The 26278-nt window shown below is 44.8% G+C and overlaps 2 protein-coding genes across 32 annotated transcripts in view; one reads left to right on the top strand and one right to left on the bottom strand.

The window, feature by feature from the left end:
- MED12L (mediator complex subunit 12L) overlaps window positions 1-26278 on the bottom strand; it is a 315757-nt gene that overhangs the window by 110525 nt on the left and 178954 nt on the right. The gene's annotated exons all lie outside the window — the stretch shown is intronic.
- Window positions 1622-24616, top strand: GPR87 (G protein-coupled receptor 87). 2 transcript variants are annotated; one of them, XM_008521037.2, is made up of 3 exons: window positions 1622-2041; window positions 18850-18984; window positions 23492-24616. In XM_008521037.2, the coding sequence occupies exons 2-3, from the start codon at window positions 18951-18953 to the stop codon at window positions 24532-24534; spliced, it is 1077 nt and encodes a 358-aa protein (XP_008519259.1). In that variant the 5' UTR covers window positions 1622-2041; window positions 18850-18950; the 3' UTR covers window positions 24535-24616. The 2 variants fall into 2 exon arrangements, with proteins under 2 accessions (XP_008519259.1, XP_070432469.1); XM_070576368.1 differs by lacking the exon at window positions 1622-2041 and adding an exon at window positions 2597-2716.

Genomic DNA, 26278 nt, shown 5'->3' with positions numbered 1-26278 from the left:
GGCGCTGCATCACGCAGGAAAAACCCAAGGTCCTTCCGCAAACATGGAAAGCCCACCATGCTCCTTTCACACATTGGCCTTTTTCCAGCGATTCTTTTGAAAAGGCACTCAAAACCGGGTATTATAATCCTGAATTATCAAAACATTTTCCCTTCAAATTCAAAATAGAAAAGTATGACAAAAACACTGTCAGCAGCTTGATACAAATGAAAGGCATTTTCTTTAACATAAAAAATCAGTATTAATTGATCTTAATAGGCTAACGTCAAACCAGGTAAAAAACAATGCCTTAAAACTTCAGGTAGACAACAGAACAGCCTTTATTCCTTTAACAGAAGCTTATGAAATATTTGTCCAAATAAGTTCCCTAATATAATTTCACACACGCCGCTGGAAATCTGAGATGATAACCCTCAGAAGCAGCAGAGAAGGTCTCTTCTCAACATTTCTTTAAGGAGGCTTTTAATACTTGGCAGTTGGTTCTCCTGGCAGGTAGGCTTGGCACTATGAGCAACATCACTTATTATTTATGGATCATAGTGACCAACGGCAAAGAGTTCAACCCAAGAAGGGCAAGTCTCTCACTAAGGTCTGCACGGCATCAAGATGCAGCAACGGGCTTCACGGGCTAACAGCGAAATCCGTGGGGAAGAAGAAGAAAGCGCCGCAGGGAAGAATCACACCTAAAGCAAGGACTCTAAATCTGGCGAGTTCTGATAAGACGAAGCCATTATGACGTTGGCAATTTTTGTTCGGAGACTTTCCCCAGGGCTAGCTAAGCATCCATAACAGACTTAATCCACCCTGAATAGAGTGGAAGGGAAACCATTAAAACTGTGGTTGTCTGTTTCATTTGTTTAGGAAAAGGCAATGGAAGAAACATAATTTTGATATCCCAACTATTGGTATTTAAATTAAATGCACATTTGCTTTTCTGTATAAACACAGAAAGAAAACAAACCAGTACACGGACACTATTTCCTCAAGGTATAAATAAACACTAAGGAACACCTATGATTGATTTACTAACTTCAGGAAGGTTCCACCTTTGATTATTATTTTCATTTATCTTCTTCCACGAGAGTAATTGGCTTTCATTCCATTTGGTGACATTTTTACTTATTTATTTGAAGGTTGCATTCAAGAAAATCTTGGAATCTTTTGGAGATTATTATCTGAAAGTTCTAAAACTAATTGCAAATAAGAAAAAGTGATTTAACTATACAAATTCATCATTGTAGGAAGGTTTTTAAAAAGAATAAAACAAATGGTCTCGTGTTTAAGAATGGAATTCAAAGGATTCGGAACTCAACCCTTAAATAACTTTATTTAAAATATTTTCAATATTTGTATTTGTGTATGTGTGAAAGTAGGTCTATAGATTTCATCAGATTCTTGAATAAGACTAAGGTTTCCCAGGTTTACCAATCATTAATATAAACACATTTTAATTTTAGTCCTTAAATAATACGTAGAATAATATCTTTAAAGGATTTGTCTTTCATAAAATATATTCTGATTCCTTTTAATCAAAATTTAATTAGCGGGAAGGTTGTAAATGCTTATTTTCTAATTAGCAATAGGAAGCCAAGAAAAAGGCCAAACCCTAAACACTGGTCCTGACTGAGGAGGGCCCCCTCCTCAAACCGACTCCTGGCGCCCTGAGTCCCGGCCTCCGTGTTCCCTTGAGGTGAATCACCCTCCATCCAGTTCCTGCGGGTTCAGGAAATGCTCTTCCCCAGTCTACAAATCTCACCTCCTCTCAGATGTGAGTCATTTCCATGAGCAAGAGAGCAAGTTGCTCCAGTTGCTCCGGAGCAGGCGAATGTAAGGGGTGCCCCACAGGGCCAGCTCAAGGGGTCAGGGGAGCACCTACCTTCTCCCGCAGGAGGGGAAATGCTTATTTTTCATGCTTTACCAGAAGACTCACTTCCCTGCCAACCTTAGTTGCAAGGTTTATTCTTAATTAGAGTTGAGGAGCCTGTTTCAACTTGAAGACACCCGTATCTGGTGAATGGACAGCCAGCTGCCGCAATGAAAGGTAAATGAAAACCTTTTATTTTTTAATTTTCTTAAAAGCCGTGGTTGATAGCACACAGCACTGATGAAGCCTGTAACTGTAGTGCAGCTTCACTCTGAGGTCTGGAGAAAAAGGCGGAATTAGAACGCCAACTGAGGAGCTACGGGCGTCCTCCTCGGGAGGCACCGATTGCCAAAACAGGGGCCACATGCCCTTCGCGGAGCCTTGTCGCGTCCAAGCGAGGCAGGGAGAAATGTACACTGTGTATGTGCCTTCAACCGTGGAAATGAAGTTCTGGAAATCACTTCTATTAAGTGAACTTTTTGTCACATTTACTTTGTCAGATGAGTAAAATCCAAAGTCCCTTATAATTGTCCCCCAAGACCCAAAACTTAACTTGGTTTCATAATCTTTCATTTACATTTTTTTTTAAAAAAGAGACCAAAAGGAAAACGATATTTTTCTGTCCCAACTGCCAAAAGAATCTCATTCTTTTCATGGCAGCACAAAGAACAGGGCCATCCTCGTTCTGCTTCCGAAGAGAGCATGTTAAAACTCGTCCCGAAAGGCACCAAGGAGGCTGCTGACAAACAGCCTCGCGCGGCTCAGCTCGTCTCACGCTCAGAGCGTCAGGGAAGTTCCCACCTCTCTGACGGGAACAAGTAGGCATGGAGAATCGAACCCATCTAAGTTATGGTAAGGACTTTAAAAGATGGCTGAGCCCAACGCAGAATGACTTTTTGATTTGTTAGGCTAAGCTTTATCTACTACAGAACTGTCTGTCACAGGGTCCAGTGGAATCTGCTTTCGTGCTGGGTGTGTGAACATTTTAACAACTTCCTTTCATAATTCTAATTAGAGATTCCAATTTACTAGCAAAACGAACAGCAAAAAGTTTGGTTCTATGTCATCATATACACGGCAGGGGTCGGGGAGAGCCAGACACTGCTGATACTTTATTTCATTATTATTTCTGCCGGTTTGAGGTTAACTGTCTTTCCTCCTTGAAGTTAGGGATCTGGGAGGTGTGTTCTCTTAGTCCCCCAGCAAAAGCCCAGCCCAAGACTCCTGTTTCTCACACCTACATGCAGAGAGATTCAGGTGTGTGCGGGTTAAGGCGAAGGGGCTGGAGGAGCACAGAGCCCAGTGAATACCATCGTTAAGGGTGTAGCCTAGAAAAAAAAGGAGTCCGAAAATCACAGCTGTCTCACGAGGAGACTGAGGGGGAAGTTTCCTAGCCAGAGATGGCCTGCTGTGTGGGCTTCTTGCATCTCCGGCATGGGTGGGAGGAGACGAACTCAGAGGGGTGTTTCTATTTAGGTTAGTGGTGGTCGTGAACTTCAGAGGCGGCCTGCTTTTCTCCCTTCCTTGATAGCTAAGGACCATCACTTCCTTTAAGAACAAAAAATATTTCATGCTTAGCCCCGTACTCTGAGAAAATGCCACAGAAATTTAAGATAGAGGAGACAAGAAGAGCCATTTGTTCTTTGAATGCCTCTAAACTGAGAGAAGCGAGGAAAACCCAGGAGACTGCCTCCAAGCCGACAGAGGGAGTGGAGATGGAGGCAGGACAGAAGTGAGGTGACCACGGGTAAACTCGCCTGGGAGCAGCCCAGAGTCTCCAGGGCAGCCGCCCCATGCACAGGCAGGGGCAGCAGTTGGGACCAGGGCAGAAAGCCCAGGACACACAGCAAAATCACCGGGTTTGGGCGCTGACTGTGCCGAGAGGTATCAGTGTGCCTGGGCGAGCCTCTTGCCCCCGCAGGAGCTCACTGCCCGCCCGCACGGCAAAGGGAGGGGTCAGAGCAGACGGTCACCAGAGGCCCACGCATCTCTGGATTCCCGCGATGAGGATGATGTGCTGAGGTGCTGGGGTTCCAGATGAAGAACCCAAGGCCTGAACCAAACACAGGGGACGCAGGGAGAGCCGAAGCTGAGAAGGAGGGCTGGTCTTCCCCATTTCTGTCCCCAGCCAGCTCCATGACATTCATCAAATCTCGACCTCATGAGGTCCCAGATTCGTCCCTCGCAAGATGGAGATGAACTTGCTTTGCTCCTGCTTCCTTGAGAGGAAAGTTCTGCACTGTTATAAACACAAGGGCCAACCGCAGGTCTTATGGTTGTGACCATCTGAAGCAGAGGCAACCGTGACCTGTGTTTAAATCTAGATGAGACAAATCCCAGGGAAAACATCACAGTGAGTAAGAAACAAGACTCGAACCTCCTGCTTCAGGCCAGTGGTTAAAGCCAGGCTCCCGTCTGACCTGCCAAGGATTTCCCAACTGTCTATGTCCTTATATGGCAAATATGGGCAGAACAGATGGCTTGTTCTCCGTCTTGCACCTAATTAGCATATTTCATCTTTCATTAACATTCTTATTAACCAAACATGAAAACGTTTACACTAAAATGCTTCTGAGGAAGAGCACTGATCAAGTTTTACCAGATGTAAGATATCACACTAAGTCATTCACATCAACGGTTCCATAAGTTCTCTCATAAGGCAATTTCTAATAATAATTTCTGTCATTTTGGAAGGAGAGGGGAACTCCTTAAATGACTTTTTCTAATGTATCAGATAGAACTCACATGGCACAAACTGTCCCTCTAGCTTTAACACTAAAGCAACAATCATTAACATACGTTGATGGCTTAACATATACCCCAGGCTACTGCAGATTTTAACACATATTATTTTTTCAAAAAACACCTCACACAACCTTAAGGTGTCTACTGCTGTGGTGCGCTTACGGCTGAGCACACGAGGCTGCAGCGGCCCGCGGCTCAGCAGCAGAGCTCTCGCCCTGCTCCACGTCCGCCTGCAGTCAGTCTCCTGGTCACTACTTTTCCAAGCTGTGAGTAACCTCACTATTTGCTATCAGTGAGCTCTTTCCAGGGGGTAGTTTAACAGGTAAAATTACCTAGATCTGCGGTGTACGTACTGTGCTACCTGACCGCAGGAGGTATCGGAGCATCATGCTCCGCAATCAGGTGGGAGCTCCCTTACTTCCCAGCTCCCCCAGAGGGGTCAAGAGATGCTCATCAGCACAGGGGTGCGCAGCTGGGTGGCAGCAGCAGCAGCAGAGCAGCTCAAGCCCAGCGCTTGGAGGGGCTGCGCCCACTCCCGGCTCTGCCCCCGACCCAGCCCTCCCCAGCGCACTGACCTGGGCGAGCTCCAGACTCCAGCAGTAGACAGCACACATCTGTTGAAGGAACCTCTCCAAGCCTTGGTTTCTTCATTTAAAAATGGGGGCACTTAAATCTTACTAGCACACAGGTAGCAACTAAATGCTGAGTTCTTAGAATGCGCCAAGCTCCGATAAAAGATCTGTAAGGGCCGAGGAGGTAATACTGTGGTGCTTCATTCAATCCTCAAATCAATCCTATGATGAATGCGTTAGAGAAGAGGAAACTGAGGCACAGAGGTTAGGTAACCTGCCTAAGCAGATCTGCAGTTTGAATCCAATGTCCTTTGAACAAATTAAAATATATCTAGGTGTGGTATTTATACACGATGGACTACTACTCAGCCATAAGAAATGATGAAATCCGGCCATTTGTGACAACATGGATGGACCTTGAGGGTATTATGCTGAGTGAAATAAGTCAGAGGGAGAAAGTCAAATACCATATGATCTCACTCATAAGTAGAAGATAAAAACGACAAAAAAAAAAAAATCACATAGCATTGGAGATTGGACTGGTGGTTACCATTGGGGAAGAGGGGAGGGGGGAGGGCAAAAGGGGTGATTAGGGTCACATGTGAGGGGATGCACTATAATTAGTGTTTTGGTGGTGAACATGATGTATACAGAATTTGAAATAATGTACATCCGAAAAAAATAAAAATTAAAAAAATATAAAAATATATATATATATATATATATATATATATCTAGGGACCAGACCGGTGCGTAGTGGTTAGGTTTACATGCTCCACTTCAGCGGGCTGGGGTTTGCCGGTTAGGATCCTGGGCGTGGATCTAGCACTGCTCGTCAAACCACACTATGGCAGCATCCCACATAAAATACAAGAAGATTGGCACAGAGGTTAGCTCAGGGCCAGTCTTCCTCACACACACACACAAACACAAAATTAAAATATAGCTAAATAATTTAGAATAGTCCTAGGCACACAATAGTATTAGCCAGCATTTGCTGAACTCTTATTCTTACTGATGTTGTTGTTGTTGTGCCCGACAAGATGGAAACAGACTTTTCAGCTGCCAGAGGAGGGTTTGCCCATAGCTTGAACCTGCTCTCAGGTTAGAGATCTTACTGGTTCAGCCACCAGAGGAGCTCTCCAGAGGACACAGGGTCGAGTGAAACACCACCTTTCAAGTCCATGAGTCTGGAGGGTACCCTTTGCTAAATTTATCAAGACTCTAGTTGCTTCCAAAGTGGAAGCCAGTATAATACAGCGCGGCAGAAACAAAGTAATTCTAAGGTTCCTGCACTAAAGGAGCTTATGGTCTAGTTGAAGAAAGAAAAACGATAACAGAAGGATATGTGGACTGTTCACACAAGTCAAGCACTCGGCCGTGTGGCTGTCAGACTGGGAGCGGATAGAAAAGACCCAAGAGAAGGATGCGTGGACACGGGCTGCCTCCAGATCACGGCATCTCAGGCTCTGCCACACACCTTCTGGGGTGGATGACCTACCTGTCCAAACCTGTTCCTCCTCATACCTGCCAGACTCAAAGGTAGTAAATGAAACTGAAAATCAGTGGGTTTCCTAAACAAGTGAGATGAATTGGCTAAATGACAAATTAAAAAACTGCAAAATCAATTGTTTACTGGATGCATTTATAAAGAGGATAGTCCTGCACATCATGACTGCTATGATGTGGCTTCTCAGGGCTCACAGTAGCATGCAACCCTTAAAAGATCACAGCTACCAGGGCTTATCAGTGCTTCCACACAAGCACTTTAAAGACCTGGACAATGAAAACTTTAAACAAGATAAAGACTTGCACTCTGTCAAAACTGTCTATGTAGTACCCGTATTATACGCAGCAAATGAATTAAAGAATGGTGGACGCCACCAAAAAGGTAATTACTATATCAATGTATCAGCATATTGTGATCACTGCTTAACACATATTAGTTTTATTTCTTCAACGTCAATATTTCATTTCCCTCTATCCTAAAACATTCATTCTAATTTGATGTTGTAAATTACATATATCTAATACATATCTAATACACACCTAATGAAAAAGTCTCCACACAGTGACCTAAGCCACCAGTGCAGCGCCTCAAGTATTCTATCTACGTTTCATCCTAAGACCCAGAAATGCTGAGTATCGGATAGGTACCCAGTCCTTTACAAAGTCATGCTGGCACTCAGCATGGACACTGTTTATAACCCGTTCACAGTCTACATGAAACTGCAGGTGAGACAGATACTGAACAGCTGGCCCATGTAGCCGTCAGTTTGAGTGCTCAAAGTTGAAGGCACCTGATGTATCAGTGTCAGGTGCGGTAGCCCTTTCTCTGAGGGCCTCCCACTCCCACTCCATCCTAGGAGACACTCCCAGCAACGTGGCTGTCCTGCGACCAGGGTGCCAAATCCCAACACCTCTATCCTTAACTTTCTTCCCCATCCCATGCCCATCAGGAGATGCTCCATTTCCCAGGCTGCCTCCCTCTCCTCCACCGTGAATTAGAACCCAATTAACTTCACACCAGACAAGCACTCTCTCCCATACATTCGCATGGCTATTTATTTAGCCCCTGCCTAGTCCCCCCAGAAAAGATGTGAGGTTGTTTGCAGAGATGCTTAACGTGAAGTAAGTTCAAATGAATTTTAAATAAGAAAAATGGAGCCTAGGAAAAACAATGGTGGGAAATTAAAAACCAAGTGAGGGAGAGCCCAGCTCCAGCAGGAAAACAAGAAGGCTAATGACTCAGTTGTGATAAATTAGTAGCAGCCTAAAGGAACACTATTCTCAATACGTAGACCAGAAAGAATTTTCTCTCAGGGGTCCTCAAGCAGAAAACCCAAGTTGCTTGGAACACCCGGAGTAGGACAATGAATGCCTGGAGGGATCAGCCCAAAGCTCAGTCCAGGCAAAGCCCTTCTATGGGAGCAGATGGACGGCAGGTACTCTGCTGGACGCTGAAGAGAGGAAGAGGCAGGGACTCCCAAGCAGTCGGGCAAACAAGGAAAAAGCAATATGACAAATCTGGGCAACCAGGCAGTCAACAGAGACTCAGGAGCAGGGACTCGGTACCTGAGGAAAAGATGGAAGCTCTGAGAAGAGGAAGCAGATGAGTTAGACTAGAAAGCTGTGCAAGGAGCTTGCCTAGTGGACAAGGGAGAGACGGGATTTCCAGGACAATGGGGCCAGGTGGACAGGAAAGGTCTGGTGCAGAACCATGGGAGCTGCCAAGTGGGCAGGTAGAGAAGGTCAGGTGATGAGGGCACCTGCGGAGGGGCTGGAGTTGTGTCCTGTACAAGACAGGAAGCCAGTGAGGGCTTAACGAAGAGGACGTTAAGTGAAGAAATGCCACAGGCAGGAGAAAAACATGGGGGAAATATTCCAATCACCCAAACTGAGTAGTTACTACTTCTCCTACTTGAGCAAGTTACCATCTTTATAAATCAACCCAGAAGGAATTATTTTGATTCAAATTTTCCTATTAGTTTGAGGAGCATTGTTTTAAAAATAAGATAATTAATGCCAGTGAAGCTGAGAGCAGGAATTGCTTTAAAGAAAATGTATGTGAGTGCGTGTGTGTGTACACATATTAATTACATGAGATGAATTGTACGTGATGCCAGATCCTTTTACTATACATGTGTGGGGTGGAGTATTTCTTATTTTTACGAGAGGAGAAAATGAGCAGTAAGGATTCGATGGCGATAAAAATTGTAAAGTACCCACTACTACTGAAGACCTCACTAGAGAATTTTTAAGTTGTCAGTGAAGGTAAGGGAAGAAACTGAAGGAAGACTTGTCTCTTACGTACTAGTCTTATTCCATTCATTTCAACGGCATTACAGTTTGGTTAAACTGTGATTCCAAGAATTAAGGTAGCTATCTATTAAGATGTCTATTGGGATTCTATTGGATGTCTATTGGGAGAGGCCCCCTCATCCACAGCCCAGAAAACCATAATGAGGACCTCATTACAATGGTGAAGGTGACAACCACCACCATCACCATGAAGAATAATTATTACTCAAGTATAATGCTTAAACCATGGGAAGACGCTTCCAAAACAAGGAACCGCATCTCAGTAAGCCTGGGAAAAGCATTCTTCCCTTCTTAATATGCTGGTAAATGGTAATCAAACAACTAAAGACTTTACCTGGGGTCTTGAATTCTGAGAATTTTTCTTAAGGGACCTGAAGTCACTTGAAACATATTTGGCTTAGAACATATTTATCTAAAACCACTGCTCTGGCTGTGGGGACTGCAGCCCCAACTTCTCTGACCAGCCTCCTTTATATCAACAATCCAGAACTTAGCTACATATACATTAGACTTTGCCTAAACACAACATAAAAATACAGATTTCAACTCAGTAAACTGTAAAATTTGACTATATGAGTAATAAGATTTTTATCATCAAGCAGAAAAACAGCTATTTCCCCTGAATTACAGCTTTATACTACTGTAGCACCTACAATACAAAACTGACGTCGTGCGCATCATCTCAGCAGATTCTCACAGCACCTTTGGGAGTTAGGCCAGGTATTTGATATTTTCCTCGTTTCATAGATGAGCGAGCTTAAGCCCTGAGAGGTCAATGCTTCGCCCAGGGTCACAGACTCAGATTGCACCAAAAACTTAACACCTGCCTGCTACACTGAGGCCTAGGACACTGGCCAGACTACTTCTGAGGTTCCACCAATCAAGCCAGGCAGCACAGCAGAGAGGCAGCCTGCTCCGGGTCCCCAAAACCAGGCCTCATGTCCTGGCTTTACTTCTCAGGCCTGTGCGATGTGGGCAGGCTCCTCACCTGAACAAAGGGAGTAACCAGCTTAGGGGCTGAAGTTAGAAAGAAGCAAACCTTGCCCTCAGGGAGTTTACAACCCAGTATATATCACCCTCTCCCGAAATAAATACAGATATAAAACGAGTGGTTAGAGCTCATCTGAAAACAAAGACGTTAAATCTAAACGAGAGACAAAAACTGCCTAATTGTAGGCTACAGATATCAAGCGTGACTTTGAAAAGAGAACTTTAGGGAGTACCTGAAAAACCTGAATGGGAGGCTGTGTGCTCTGCATTCCAACAACTTTGAGACATGGACTCCGAGCATGCATTAATGAGGCTCCCTATGAGTACAGTGACCTAATTCACCTACGAAAGAAGTAAATTGTACCCAGTGAGGTAACTTGCTTCTTTCCCAAGACCTTTAGCAGAGCTGAAGTCGAAACACACACACACACTCACACTCTCACTCTCTCTCTCCAGCCGCCCCCCAACTCACTCAGGTCTAAATAGGGAAAGCGTCAGGTTACAGGTTATTCTAAAATTCGAGAAAGGCTGTGCCTCTCGCCAGAAACTTTGCATTAGGTGGCTTTTGTGAACACTGTATCTTTACCACGGAAATGTAAGGACCACAGCAGCATTCTCACAGGATCTATCGGTTTCGTATAGCTTTCCGTAAGAAAAGCGACAACAGAAAAACCTCAGACCTGAAATTCTCTCAATTTTGGATGTGAGTTTCTAAAGAACAAACTGGACGGTGGAGGATAAAGAAGAGAAGGAATTAGACTACACTCCGTCGTTTGAGAACCACCACCACCAAATAATCAGCCCAGAGAATCGTGAGCAGCTGCATCTAGGGAACAGGCATTTCACTGGCATTTATCTTTCGGATCCTGCGCACAAGGGCAACAATGAGACCCTGTGAAGCCAAGGAGAGGGAAGGCCTGGCGTGCACACCTGCCGACTCTTCCTGCTCAGAAGGGAGTTTCCCCAGCTCAGCCGGAGGGCTGCCCGCCAAGCTGAGACCCAGCCAGTGCCCTGTGAGAGCAGGCTGTGCGCCCAAGGCAGCCACTCAGCAGCCCCGGAATGAATGCTGAAGTCTCCCTGGCCTTCCCCTCACCCTCCCAGGGCAACAACAGCAGCGGTCTGGGCATCCAGCACACCTGGGTTCAAGCCTCTACTCCTCCACTTACAGACCTTTCCTTCCTTAAGACCCGAATCTCAGTTTTCCCAACCAGAGCAGCAGCGTAGCGATACAACGGGAAGGTTTTCACTTACAGGCCCCAGCAGAGAGCTGGGCACAGAGGAAAGCTCACTGTGCCAATTAACTAATTCTCAGGTGTGAACTAAACATCTCCTGCCACTATTTTTTCTGGGTTGCTAAGAGGTACCAGGAAAATCATTTGGAAAGAATGCTAAGTGATGGTCACTAAAGCAAGAAAAATGAGTAGTTGGTACAGGGGTCGGAGGAAGAGGAAGAAAGATACATTTATAATCAAAGTAGCAGCCCATTTGATGATCCACGTAGGTCAAATATAGTCACACGATTAAGTGACAAACGGACTAAGAGTTGCAAAATCAAGTGTCTGTAGGATCAGGCAGGTACCGCTCCTGAGTGAGGAGGCCCCGTCCATCTGAGCACACGGTGAGCTGGGGAGCTGGGCTGCACACCCCCCATCGGGAAGAGTCATCTCGTCCTGCTGGGCTGATCATGCTCAGCGTTGGCACATTGCACTTTTCAAGACAGGATCCAAATCTGGATTCTTGCGTGAAATTTCCTGATGTTTTCAGGATCATTTAGGCCAAACAAGTCTGGATCTCCTGTTCAGAAGGGCAGCAGTTCCTTCACAAACTTGACAGGGAAACGACCCCACCTCTGCCCTAACTCCCTCTTCTCCCCACTCCCCTCCAAAATTAACCCCCAGAATCGCGCTCCATGTTGACTCCAGGCCAGCAGACTAGAAAGAACCGCAGCTTCGGTTTCCATCGGATCTGACCTGAATTCTGACTCTCCCCATTACTGGCTGCGTGAGTCACAGCAAGTTAATTAACGTGTCTGAACCTCGGATCTTCCCACCTCAAGGCGGGGTGGGGGAGGGGGGGAGGGACTGAAACACCAAGTCATAGGGCTGCTCTGAGGATTCTATGAGACATGAAGCACAAATTCAAGGTCTAAGATAAAGGAGACACTGAGAACATGTTAACCCTTTTCCACCATCCTCATTTAAAGAGCCAGTTCACTATCAACAACATAGCAACACAGTTAATAAAAGAGTGAAAGGATGAGACCAATGGGTGGCTAAAAAAAACCAAAAGGTCTCCAAGCGTCGATGCCATCTAGCCTCAGGAATGGCTGTGAAATTTGGGCCTAACACAGACGTCACATTCTTGAGCGGTTCCATCAGCTCTCAGCTGGGGGAGCGGTAGGTGGCACAACAGGATTCCGGCCCATGAGCGAGGTCCTGGAGCCGAGCCCACAACTACTGCTGAAGCAATCCTCCTTGCAACACCCTGCAGGCGCCGGGACACGCAGAGGATGCGAAGCTGCTCTGCAGTAAACTACTCGGGGAGCCCTGACGTTCAGGTGCAGACAGTGAAGAAAGACAGCAGGCAGAGGCAGCTCAGAGACAAGTGAAAGGAAGGGGAAGCTCTCTAAGCAAAAAGATCAGTCAAACGGCTCCTCACAGAGCAGCTGAGGCCACAAACCACACCACAGTATCAGCACAAACGACGAGGCAAGAACGCATTTCACCCTGTGCCCAACCATCAATTACCAAATAAATCCTACTGTGTGCCCCCAACGTGCAACAGGAACTTACAAGATTTAGCCCGGACCCTGTGCCACTGCGCCAGCGGCTCCATACATACTCTCATTTTAACCTCACAGCCACCCCATAACGGACATATCACCATCTTCATTTTACATATGAGGAAACGGACGGTCAGAAAGCTGGAGGGTAACGGAGCTGTGACTGGAGCCCAGTGCTCCAGCACACTGCCGCCATGCTTGGCCAGGAGGAAGGGCACGGGTTTTTAATGCTAAGCTAGGAAAATACCATTTTAAATGCAAGGCATTAAATGAGAAGCTTAACAAAATTTTCCATCAGTCCTATACCTGTCTCTCTACCTCCCACCCTCTCTCTCCTTCCCATCACAGGCATGTTTTTTTTGAAAGAGTTGTCTGCAATCGCTCCCTTACTTCCTCCCCTCACAAGCATTACTCATCCCTCTGTCATCAGGCCTCTGCTTCTGCCCTTACCCCCCCACCAACACACACACACACACACACACACCCCCCCCACACACACACACAACACATGCAGCCCTGGCAAAGATGAACAATGACCTCTTTGTTCCTGAATCCCATCCAGCGGCACTTTGCTGTCCTGTATCACTTGACGTCACTGCAGGATAAAACTAGTCACACTATCTCATCTCTTAAACTCTCTTCTCAGTTCCCAGGACATTACCCTTTTCTGATAATCCTCCCAATTCTCTGACCACTCCTTCAGGCCACGTCCCTTCCCTAGGATTGCTCCTTAAAAGCGTCTGAGTCAGCCCTCTCCCCTTCTCACTCTACTGGGCAGATTCATTCATCCCAGTCAATTTCATCCATTCCTATAGCTTCTTTTATCCCTGATCTTCTGTTGCCCTTAAATTTACATCATCAGCCAGGAGTACTTCCCTAGGTTCCAGACCTGTATCTTGAATTACCTAGTAGGCATCCCCACATGGACATTCCACAGGCATCCTGAAATCAACGAATCCAAAACTGAACCCCACCTCTCCCTTACGAGCTCCTCCTCTCACAGGGATGACACCAGTGAAGAAACCAACACCTACTCCCACCAACACTCCTCCTCCTCTTCACCAGCATCAGTCAGCCATATTCCACAGCGTGCCTACAATTTGTCACCTCTCTCCATCACTCAGAGCTACCGTCTCCCCAGCAGATTACAGCACCTTATCTTTGGCCACATTCAACATTTCCGCACGCTCCTTTCCCATCGGACCTTCAGCAAACCTGCCACAACGCAGGCATCGCAGCTGCCATGGAACCTCTGTGACCCCTTCTTCGCCTCACGAGGAATACCTCTGCATGTCCACACACTCCAAACCCTCACTCTGTACTCCGTGGTTGGTTTACTTCTGGATCCTTGACTTGACTCTCAAGTCCTTGAGGACAGACACTTATTCTCCTCATGCTTATAATCCCAGAGGTGGAAACGCAAGGAGACTCTCAGTAAATGACCTCACGGGAAAGGTCAGATCATAGCTGGCACTGAAAGAGAGGTCGAGATTTTCAAGGTAGAGAAAGAGGGGGGGAAAAAGGAGGTCATTCAAGAGCAGGAATGGGTATTAAGAAAAGCAGGGGCTAAATGTGAGGCATGCCCGCTAGAGGCAACAGTTTAGTTAATGTGGAGAGTTCCCAATTAGATGGGAACAGTCTGGAATTTCATTTAGGTAAGGACTAATGGAAATAACACAAGCAAAAACTAACATTTATAACGCACTTAATTTATAAACGCATAATCGAAGTCAACCTCATAATGATGCTATAGCGTAGGCATTATTGTCCAGATGATTCAAAAGATTAATTATGAGCCAAGCAGATTTCTCCAAAGTGTACCGCCTACTTTAGATTATCAGAACCCAGCATCTTTCGGCTTCGACACTCCACAATCTTCAACATTACAAAAATAACTCCTTATATTTGATTAGTAATTGTAACTCAAGAATTTCCCTACCACATTATAACTCAGAGTCAGAGAGCAGTAGAAAAGCATGCCTACATGGGTTATTCCAAAGGAAGACTGGCAACAAGCAGCACGGGAGACCGGGGAGGAATGAAGCGAGAAGCAGAAAGACTAGAGAGGTTGTCAGGACAGTGACACACATGAGGTAGCAGGGGCTCAATCTGGAAGACGACGACAGAGGAGGCAAGGTGAGGGCAGAGCAAAGGAAAGATATTGTAAGAGAAGAAACAGAAAGACTAGTCAGTGACCAGTAGATGAGGGGCAAGGAAGAGAGGGCTACTCAGTAGAATACTGAGGTTCTAAACGCCTTCAAGCAAGAGATGTAGCTAATATTCAGAAACAGGGATAAAAGGAAAAGGGGCTTCTGTGGAAGAAATGGAAAACAGCCAAAGTTTAGACACATCAGGGACACAGACATATAGCATACTCCAATGTACACAGTGGACTGAAGTCTGGGGAAAGGAAGAGACAGATTATGGAAAAGAGGTGATGCCTGGGTATGCATGTAGACAGGAATACTCTTGAAAAAAGGAAATAAAAGAATGAGGAGCTGAGGCCTAAATTTGGGGAAGCACTTCATTTAGAGAAGGTAGTAAAAGGGATGAAGAAGCCAAGAGAAAAGCCAGTAGAGAGAATAAAATATCTCATTTTTGATTCCAGAAAATCCAAATATCATGACTGAACTAATGAAAACCCAGTCCTTCTGGGGCCGGCCCAGTGGCATAGTGGTTAAATTCGCATGCTCAGCTTCAGTGGTCCAGGGTTTGCAGGGTTGGATCTCGGGCACAGACCTACATACTGCTCGTCAAGCCATGCTGTGGCAGCATCCCACATAAAATAGAGGAAGACTGGCACAGATGTTAGCTCAGAGCCAATCTTCCTCATAGACACACACACAAAAGAACTGTTTAAAAAAAAAAACCCAACCCTTCCATAAAATTTCAACAGGAATTAAGAGAATAGGAACATGGATCCCCCAAAAGTACAAATCATCACCTGCATCTGGGGTCCCTGGATTGTGGACCCAATTCTCAAAGAAGAGACTCATCAATGCATCACATAGATCGCTAAGCAGCACCCCTCACCTCGTTCAGGAGGGGGAGCTCTTGCTAAACGTACCTTGCATCTCACCACCTTCTCCAGCGGAGGACAGAGACGTGCTTACCAAGTGCTTCTTCCTTCGTCTTGAAAACTCATCCATTACTGCACAGTGAACTAGCAATTAGCCTGTTTCTACTACTTTTCTTTTCTGTGTCATATTTTCTGCTTTTTAACTTTAGGGAGATATAATTTACATACCATAATTTTCATCCATTTTAAGTGTACAATTCAATGAATTTTAGTACATTCATAGAGTTATGCAACCATCTCCATAATCCAGTCTTTTCCCCCAATAAGATCCCTCATACTCCTACAGTTAATCTCAGTCGCACCTCCAGCCCAGGAAAACACTAATCTACTTTCTACTGCTCCAGATTTCCATTTTATGGATATTTCACCTAAATGGTATGTGACCTTTTATATCTGGCTTCTTTCCCTTGCAAAATGTTTTTGAGGTTCTTGCATATTATAGCTGTATTTCATTCCTTTTTATTGCTGATTAGTACTCATTGTATGACTACACTGCACTTTGCTTATCCATTCATCAGTTGACATTTGGGCTGATTCCACTTATAGCTATTATGAATAATGCTACCATAATCATTTGCATACAAGTCTTTCCATAGGCACGTTTTCATTTCTCTTGGGTAGATATCTACAAGTGGAACTGCTGGGTCATATGATAAACTTAGGTTTAACTTTCTAAGAAACTACTAAACTGTTTTCAAAGTGGCCATATCCTTTTAAATTCCCACCAGCAGTGTATCAGGGTTCCTGTTTCTCCATATCCTCGGCAACACGTTATTGTCTTTGTTATTTGTAGCCATTCTGGTAGGTAAGAAATAGCATCTCATTGTGGTTTTTATTTGAATTTCCTTAATGACTAATGATGTTGAGCATCTTTTCACGTGCTCTTGGTGAAATGTCTATACAAACCTTTAGACCCTTTTTTACTTGGGTCATTTTCTTCTTATTATGAAGTTGTAAAAGTTCTTTGTATATTCTGAATATAAATTCTTTATCAGAAATGCGATATGCAAATATCTCCTCCCAGTCTCTTTTCTGTGTCCTCCTTAATGGCTAATAGTCCACTATCTCTTTTACTGATGCTTGTGGCTCACCCACTTCTGGGCGCTGCCTCTTCCCCAGTGGACGTCAGCCATATCGGAATCCTTGTTCTTGAGTAAGGTATAAGTGAAACCAAGAGGAGTAAACCCACATAATTTGGGAACAGAGAATCATAAAATTAAAGATGTGTTTGTCAGGTAAACTCCTTGAAATGTTTCCACAAGAAGCTGGATTCAAGAAAAAAAAAGGTTTACTGAAATCCAAGGATTGTTACTATGAACTTCAGAAAATTCATTGCCTCAATCATTCTTCCCAGTAAGCTTTAATAAATAAAAAGAAAGTAGGTTTTCACCTCCTTGCCTTCCTTTAAAAATATTGCAACACTACCAGCCAAAATGGAGGGGCTCTGAGAGCCCTAACTATTGTCTGTGCTCCATTAACCAAAAATACCTGAGTGCCCGCTACATGCCACCTGCTGCAGTGGATCAGGGGGAGGCACAGACAGGGGCTCTAAACACTCAGAAGATATGATTTGGGGCGGGGGGAATCACTAAAAATTTGGAAACCATTTTTTCCATCTACTACCAAATCCAGTGCCTAAACTTCATGTGACACTGGGGAACAGAAGAGAAGCACAAAGTAACAGAAAAAGAACTAAGCGCCCTCCACCTGCTGCACAATTCTTAAACGCACTTCTGCCTCCAGAGCGCTCTTCCTGCTCACTTGGCAAACGGAACTGCTCACACCAGCCAGAGCTTGCCTTGTGCTTGGAGCGGGTGAGGTTACTGGGGTTTCCTTGCAGCTGTTGCCATAAGAGCAACAGCAGTGAGGGGACATGAGAGCCGCAGCGGTTTCATCTCACGAGAACAGTGTGACTTCCCCACGGGAAACGGCTCCGTTAGCATATTTGACTGAGTGGCGCACTTTCCAAAGCAGTTCCCGGGATTGCTTCTCTCTTTGACCGACACCTGACGGGAGCCAGAGAACGGAGAACAGATGTGGCTGCTGAAGGAGAAGGGGGAAAGAGTGTTTTACAGGATTCAACACTGCATGCACGTATGACTTCAGTTAACCTTTATAAAATCGTAGTGAGGAATCCGAAGCTTGGAACAGTTAAGGGGTTTACCCAAAATCTCACTCACACAGACACATACACTCAAACCCAATTCAATTATTTGCTCCTAGTCAAACATCATGAGGAAATATACGGACTTACAAGACAACGTTCACATGATAGTAAATTCTTAACGGGAATCTATGTTTGAGGAAAATAGAGAAGCTCACATAAATTTGCACCCCGATAGGGACTTTTTAGGGCCTTTAGTCCAATTCCAGAAAGGTCAGGTGACCTGATGGAGGTCACACAGCTGGTGAGAGTAGGGCCAGAGCTAGAACCCCATAGATGACGAGAATCGGACGCTGAACGCATTCGAGCTGATAAAACGCTCTTACACATATCAGTGCTAGATCTTTAAAATTTCTTAACAACCTCCAATTGTGCCTAAGTCCCATCAGACACACATGGAGTTACACGCATGAGGTGGAAGCAAGGATGGGGAAGCAGAAGCTGCCACGCCCAAGTGCACCCTCAGACCAGGTTCTGATAAAAGCCTAGGGTTTATCTCACCTCACCCTCATTACAATCCCGTAGTGTGATTATCGTAACTCTCCTTTCAGAGATGAGGGCCCTGAGTTACAGAGATGGTAAGTAACTTTCCAAGGCCACACAGTGGCATTCAGATGGAGAGCCTGCACAGAAACGGTCCAGGCTTCATGGCGGGCTGAAAGAGGACACAAAAACACAACTCCCGCGTGCCACAGCTGTTCACGTCCAAAGAGTATGCATCTTTTGAATCGCGGTGGCACACACATAGATATATTTTTTTAACTGAAAAGATCAAAATATTGTGTATTCAAATTCCTTGCCAACTGTTTTTTGTTTTCTTTTTTCCCCCAGAAATCAAACCAGGAACAACCTATGCTGGACCCTTGCCTCAGTCGTCCCCGAGTGTTTCCTGACACACAGAGTTTCAGCGCACAGTCCATCACAACTAGAGAATGGGGCTCAATTTGACACTTGCAAAATTACCAGGTAAGCCATAGGAAAAAATACAAACAGAATCTCATTTGATCAAAAACTGTTACTCACACCATGTGGCAATTTTGGGGTTTTATCAGCCACCAAACCAACTAACAAATTAAACCAGCATTTATCCTTGCCTTTGATTAGGTATGAAAGGGCACACATGCAGGATGGCATCACTGAAGGAAAACTGACTTGCTATTACTTCGTTTTAAGCTTGTTTCCTTTAAAGACCATCTCTAAAAGGACAAGAAAGATTAAATTAATAACATTTGGGGGAGATTTTTATACCCAAACTAAAGCACATATTACTTTCCAGGTGTAATATGTCTAAACCAAGGTGCACCGAGGTTCCCCGGAGGCCAAGCACAGCGTCTACCTACTCCACTGGGTGGCTATGTAGAACACGATCATGCAAGGGCAGCTGGGCCATGGAGGTGACACCCTGCAATTTGCATGACTTTAGTGTTTCATTCCTACCTGGCAGGTAGAACAGTGACATGTTGTTGAGACTTTCACATTTTGTGCCAGAGAGTGACACGCCCCAATGAGCAATAATGTAGCTTCACCAAAAGCAAAAGGCCCAAGATTCTCCATGCTCTTTCGATCACGCATAATGTGACTGCGATTAACGAGACAAATTGTCATCACAATCACGCGTCGCTTAACAATGGGGATATGTCCCGAGAGACGTGTCATGAGGTAACTTCGCCGCTGTGCAAACATCACAGAGTATACCTACACAGACCTGGATGGTGTAGCCCACTGCACACCTAGGCTCTATGGTACTAATCTTATGGGACCGCCGTCATATATGTGGTCCATCGCTGACCCAAACGTTGCACGGCACGTGACTGCAGCGCCTTCAGTCAGACAGCGAACACCTACCAGGCACTAGCTACTGCGCTGGAAATAACGTCTGCGGAGCATTTAACTCTCAGAGGATTCAACAAAATGGCTTTTATTTACTCCATTTTACAAAGTCTTGAAGTGACTAAACCAGCATTGTCAAACAGGCCTTTCTGCAATGAGGAAGATGTCTGTTATTTGCACCATCCGATAGAGTAGCCACAGTGGTTAACGCTCTCTCTGCTACAAATCCCACGCGTTTCTCCAACACACAAAGGCACGCAATCTTCCCTACACACAGACACAGACAGCCACAGCCCACCACACCACACACACCATAATACCACTCTCTCTCACACACACATGCAAAATGATAATTTACCATGGAACCAGAGTCTTCATGTCACTGCCTTTGCTAACTTAATTTAAAAGGAGCCGGGGTAGGAGAAGCAGGGGAGAGAAGAAAGGAACTTTTACCCACAATTATCGCTCTTATCAAGCTGTGTGTTAAATAATCCAGGGAATAACATCCTAGGAAACAACGAGTGTGTGAGAAAATGGCCTTTACACTGTATAAACAGCTTCTAATTTTTCTTAATTGAATCCCCAAGGTACCTGTGATTAAAAATGTTTCCTAACTTGGCCAAGTTCTTTATTGACAGTGAAGAACAGCATGATAAAACTGCCTGGGTGAAGAAAGCCACTCACCCTTAATGGTCATTGTTCCTGAGCAGGAACAGTGTGCAGAGAAATGCTTCTGAGCACACCCACAAGCTTTGGAAAAACTGGGGCAATGAGACAGAAAAGCAGAAATGATGGGGGTAGCCAGCAGAAAAGAACATGATGTAGATTTAAGTCTAAAACAAAATCAGTCCGTCAGACAAAACTCTCTCTGTAAAGTTTTCAGCCTTCCAGAGCAACCCACAGGTGGCTCTTCTTGCTTCTTAGGAACTAGTTTTCTCACTCTACTACCATACTATTTCATAAAATAACACATAACAGGCTTTAACCACTAATTTGTTTAAGCTGCATTCTAAATGTGGAATTTGTGAATGAAGTAATAACCCAGCCCAGGCCCAGCCCACTGAATTAAGAAGTCCTGTACTCCAGAATGTCAATCCCACACATAAACTACGGAAGAAAACCCTGTGGGTGACACAGTCGACAAGCGGAACACCAGACTGTCCCAAAGCCACAGAACAGTGCAGTGACCACAGTGGAACAAGGTCCCTCGTGCTCCATATTGATTATTTACAAGACAGAACATACACAAGAACTCTTTTGGACATTCTGAGTTAAGACTATGTCTTTAATAATAAGCAAAACTGATCAGCAAGTTGTCATTTAATAAGAGCGCCTGTTCATACAATTAAAACTTTCAAGTATTATGATGATACACTCAACAGACACAAAGCCCCTCACTGACCCTGAGAAGTATGGGTCCCTGCCCATTCCATGATGGATCTGCACCAGCAGATCCAGGGAGCCAACACTCAGGGGTGAAATACTGCAGGCCTGGTACACTACAGGTCATGAACCATTCTATCTGCATTGACAATGGCGTTGAAAACCATTCGTGAGTCATTATAACAAGGCACAGCCATGGTTTCAGGAGATGATGTCGCTGCCCCTTTTTAGGCTGTGTCCCTCAGCCGGATCACTTATCCTGATTAAAATTTACGTGTCCTCCTTCCACTCCCCTTACTTCCCTTAGGGTGCTCTTCTGGGCTAGGTGAAAGTGACGGCTAATAGTTTAACCAGGGAAATTAATTCAAGCAGGTATTTTAAGGTAAAATCGCACATCTTAAGAAGCTTCTACTGCCATAGATGCTGACGTGGCTCCTGTGGTGCAGATGCAGCCGGGACTGCAACACTTCATTAAGCCAAAATAGGCTTGAATGATACTGTTCAAGACAATATCTGAAACCGGCAACAGGAACACAGACAGCAGCTGAATCAGGCACTTTCAACTTGTAAAGCTTAATAATACCGTGGGTCTCATCCTAACAGGCTAGGCCAGGTATGAATTACCAGCCTGTGTAAGGATATTTAAGCCAGGAAAACCAGTTTTTAAAAACACTCGTAGCAGGGAATAAAAGGGAAAGAATCAGAAAGAGGACAAGGTTACTCAGGAAGAGCCGACACTTAAACTTCAGGCAGCAATTTAAGAACCTGCTTTGGGACCATGATCATCCAAACTATCTTTCCTGGTTCACTTCTTCCAAGAAGGAAACCAAAACATACACCACACTGCCTGTCACGTAGGGAAACGAGGGCTAAGTTCATGCTGATACCTCTGAAACAAAATCATTCCCAAACCTAATTGTAATTAGAGTAAACACTATTAATTAGCGAGGAGTAAAAATTCAGAAATGACCTTCCTTGTAACCTTCCAGCCAAAGAGTTCATTTGTAAATTGCGTTAGTTTAGGTTTTCCAAAAAAAAAAAGCAGAAGGCAAACGTAATTGGATGGCCAAGAGATTTACTGGGGGGAAGAAATGCCAGCGGGAACTGCAGACTGCAATCCAGGCTGACCCTGAGTGCGGAGCCAGGGGTGAAGGAGGGAGATTCAGACGGCAGTGTGGTTTGAAGAACGTTTGACCAGACTGAGGAGGAGTGCTCCAGCCAGAGCCGTTCGGCAGAGGAACCCTCCTGCCCCAGGAACAGGCTTCTCCCGGTCTCCTCACTGTGGGCTCAGTTATTGGCTGGAGCAGTCGTGGGAAGCGTGGCCTCAGCAGGGAAATGGTGCTGGATTCAGGGCACTGACCTGGGGCTGCCCGTCCATCACGCTCCCTGCAGCAGGGGACCTGTTTCCACGGCTGCCGCGTAAACGCAATGCTCAGGAACCACGCCACTGACTATGTGATAGTGTAGTAGGGCACAGGTCTTTAACAACGTGAACTAAAAATTCCGAAAAGTGAAAGCTTTAAAAGTTTCATATTCTAAGTGCAATTGGTTTAATCTAGGCTTGTAGATAAAAATAGGTACCAGCCTACAGTTATTTTTATTAAGTTGTCCTCCTTGATAATCAACTTAAATACTAAGAACAACTGTTTCTTTTAGCTTCTATTCCTAACAATGGTCCCTAAAGCTTCTTTAGGACTATCAGAAAGTCCTGGGCAAAAAATTCCAAATGACCCACTAGTTTTCCTCTTCCCCAATTGTTGATGATTAAACAGCTTATAACTGTTTATAATTGAGAGAGAGAGAAAGCGAGAGAAAAGATATTTCAGAAAGCATACCAAAGGCTGCATTAGAAGGATAACCATATTTTCCTGTTATATGAAATTTCAATTTTCCACCCCAGATTCCGTCAATTCTATTTGAAATGATATGAAACACTGAATTAAAATCTAATCAGAACAATTTCCATTGGTATATTTATTTTCATTTTCAAATGGTTAGCACAGAGAACCAGAAATATCACGTTTTACCCAGAGGACTTCGCTGGGAGGGGAGGGGCTTTAGGGGTGAAGACACCAAGTCATAAGCCACTCAAAACTTAAAAATTATAATTATAATAAACAGCACTAACTTGACTCTTTAAATCACTAACGACATTTTTAAACTAGCCCAAACAGCAACAGTCCAGCCTGTAAGGGGGCCTGCTAGTCCGCGGGGCGTGTACACAGAGCACGGAAGTGACGTCTCCCCACTTCTCCTACAGATCATGAGCTGCACGGCCAAGGGAGTCAGGCTCCCAGCAACACGAGCGAGGGGCCCGGAAAGAACACCACCGTCAACAACGAATTCGACACCATCGTCCTGCCTGTGCTCTACCTCGTCATATTCGTGGCAAGCATCTTGCTGAATGGTCTAGCGGTCTGGATCTTCTTCCACATTAGGAACAAAACCAGCTTCATATTTTATCTCAAAAACATAGTGGTTGCTGACCTCATCATGACGCTGACGTTTCCATTCCGAATAGTCCACGATGCGGGATTTGGACCTTGGTACTTCAAGTTTATCCTCTGCAGATACACTTCGGTTTTGTTTTACGCAAACATGTATACCTCCATTGTGTTCCTTGGGCTGATAAGCATTGATCGCTACCTGAAGGTGGTAAAGCCATTTGGGGATTCTCGCATGTACAGCATAACCTTTACGAAGGTTTTATCTATCTGTGTTTGGGTGATCATGGCCGTTCTCTCCTTGCCAAACATCATTCTAACAAATGGTCAACCAACTCGGGAAAATATCCACGACTGCATGAAACTTAAAAGTCCCTTGGGAGTCAGATGGCATAAGGCAGTCATTTATGTCAACAGCTGCCTGTTTGTGGCTGTGCTGGTGATACTGATCGGATGTTACATAGCCATATCCAGGTACATCCACAAATCCAGCAGGCAATTCATAAGCCAGTCAAGCCGAAAGCGGAAGCACAACCAGAGCATCCGAGTGGTCGTGGCTGTGTTTTTCACCTGCTTTCTACCGTATCATCTGTGCAGAATTCCTTTTACTTTTAGTGACTTGGAGAGACTTTTAGATGAATCTGCACACAAAATCCTGTATTACTGCAAAGAAATGACACTTTTCTTGTCTGCGTGCAATGTGTGCTTGGATCCCATAATTTACTTTTTCATGTGTAGGTCATTTTCCAGAAGGTTATTCAAGAAATCAAATATCAGAACCAGGAGCGAAAGCATCAGATCCTTGCAGAGCGTCAGAAGATCAGAAGTTCGCATATATTACGACTACACTGATGTGTAGCAGGGGGCAAGGGCCACCGGGCCTTCTCTTGATTGCTGAAGTCATATGTACAAAGTGTAAATAAATGTTTCTTTTGATTATCCGTGCTTGAGTCCATCAAAATATGGATAAAAATAGAAGTAAAATGGTATGAAATTTGGGTAAAATCGGGAACTAAGAAAAACATTAAGGCATATTAGATAGTGAGATAAGTGAGATAAGCATAAGGTGGTGTGCGGCGGAGAGGCAGGGTTCATGACTCAGTTTACGGAGCAGGCTGCAGAGGCAGAGAGCGCCGCAGCCGTGTCAGTGCACTGCAGCGGCGTCCAGGAAACGCTGCTGCTCTGAAGCCACTCTTCAGAGAGCAGAAAGCAGGGGAAGAGAACTCTATCCAACCCTGAGCTTTAAGAATTGAGAAAGGAAACGCTGTTTTCAACCCAGCTCATTTACTGCAGATGTAACTGAGTGAATATTGATCGCTCAGCCTCTCTCATTCCATCTACGAACTATCTAGGACCTTGTGTGGTGTGGGGGTAGACAGGACAAGGTTCAAGTGTATTTTTTAAGTGATATATGTAAAGGATTGGTTTTGATTAACTGATTTTAAACTTAGGCTATTTCAGAGAAAACAATGTGACTGCATATTAATACAAGTGGATTTTGGATAAAACACTCTGAACTTAGATTTGCCATGATCACACCCCTATGTTGCATTTAAATTCTCATGTGCTAAGGGTAGAGAAGAGAAGATGGAGGGTTGGTTAATAATCAAGGTATGTAGTTTATCAAAAAGCCATTTAATAGTCTTTATTTTAGAAAAGCTATTAGTAAAACAGTCTCCCCTTTAAGCTATATCCCGCCTTTAACAGGGCTATCATTAGTTTAAAAATACCACCTTCAGTTGAAGGATAGAGGTCAATCAATCAGGTCAAAAAAGCACAAGAGTGGGGCCGCCCCCTGGGATTGTGCTTCAGTTTGTGCACTCCGCCTCAGCAGCCCAGGTTCACGGGTTCAGATCCTAGGCGTGGACCTACACCACTTGTCAGCTATTCTGTGGCAGTGACCCACATACAAAGTGGAGGAAGCCTGGCACAGACGTTAGCTCAGGGCTAATCTTCCTCAGGAAAAAAAGAAAAAGTACAAGAGTAAGACTTCTAAATCTCAGAATATTTCCTCCTCTTCAATATTAGCCCTCGAGCCTTTATTCTTTTTCAAAGCCTCAGCTGCTTGAGTGTGGACTAAGTGTCTAGTCTGCTCCCACCACTGTGCGAGGAAGAGGAGTGAGGGCAGACTTGCAACAAAAAGAGGACAGGGTGGTTACCAGAGATGAGGCACACACATATAAAACAGTACGACACTTTATGTAGACTCTTGTACACAATCTGCAAAATTCTAAAAAGCTAAGTGAGCAAAACTGAAGGCACAAGAACTCAGCCCAGCAATGACAGCTGCAGTCCAGGAACAGAACTCAGGGCCTGCTGAGCGTCCAGCAGGGAGTCAGGTCTGGCAGACAGGATAGTAGCAAAGGGGGTGAAGGAATTATCTGAGGACCTCTATCAAAATCTCCATCTCGCTGTGGAGACCCCAACTCCATAACCTCCAGGGGCCCTCCAGCACATGAACAGTACAGTACAGACCTCACTTGGTGATCTGCATAGCCATGCCCCCCAAATGTGTACCACTAGCTGGGGTAAGATAGCCGCGCTTTAGAGCAGCTCAAGGGAAAAGGCAGTTTGAAAGCTAATTCCTGGGGCTGGCCCCGTGG

The sequence above is a fragment of the Equus przewalskii genome, chromosome 15 (assembly GCF_037783145.1).
Source record: "Equus przewalskii isolate Varuska chromosome 15, EquPr2, whole genome shotgun sequence".
In the NCBI taxonomy this organism is placed as follows: domain Eukaryota; kingdom Metazoa; phylum Chordata; class Mammalia; order Perissodactyla; family Equidae; genus Equus; species Equus przewalskii.
Note: the sequence above shows the minus strand (reverse complement) of the source record. Positions and strands in the feature narration are given on the sequence as shown.

What these genes read in the sequence shown, in the direction of transcription:
- GPR87 (XM_008521037.2), top strand. Translation starts at nt 18,951, where the DNA reads ATGGGGCTCAATTTGACACTTGCAAAATTACCAG. An exon ending in GACACTTGCAAAATTACCAG is followed by an intron (nt 18,985 to 23,491) that starts GTAAGCCATAGG and finishes CTTCTCCTACAG; the next exon opens with ATCATGAGCTGCACGGCCAA.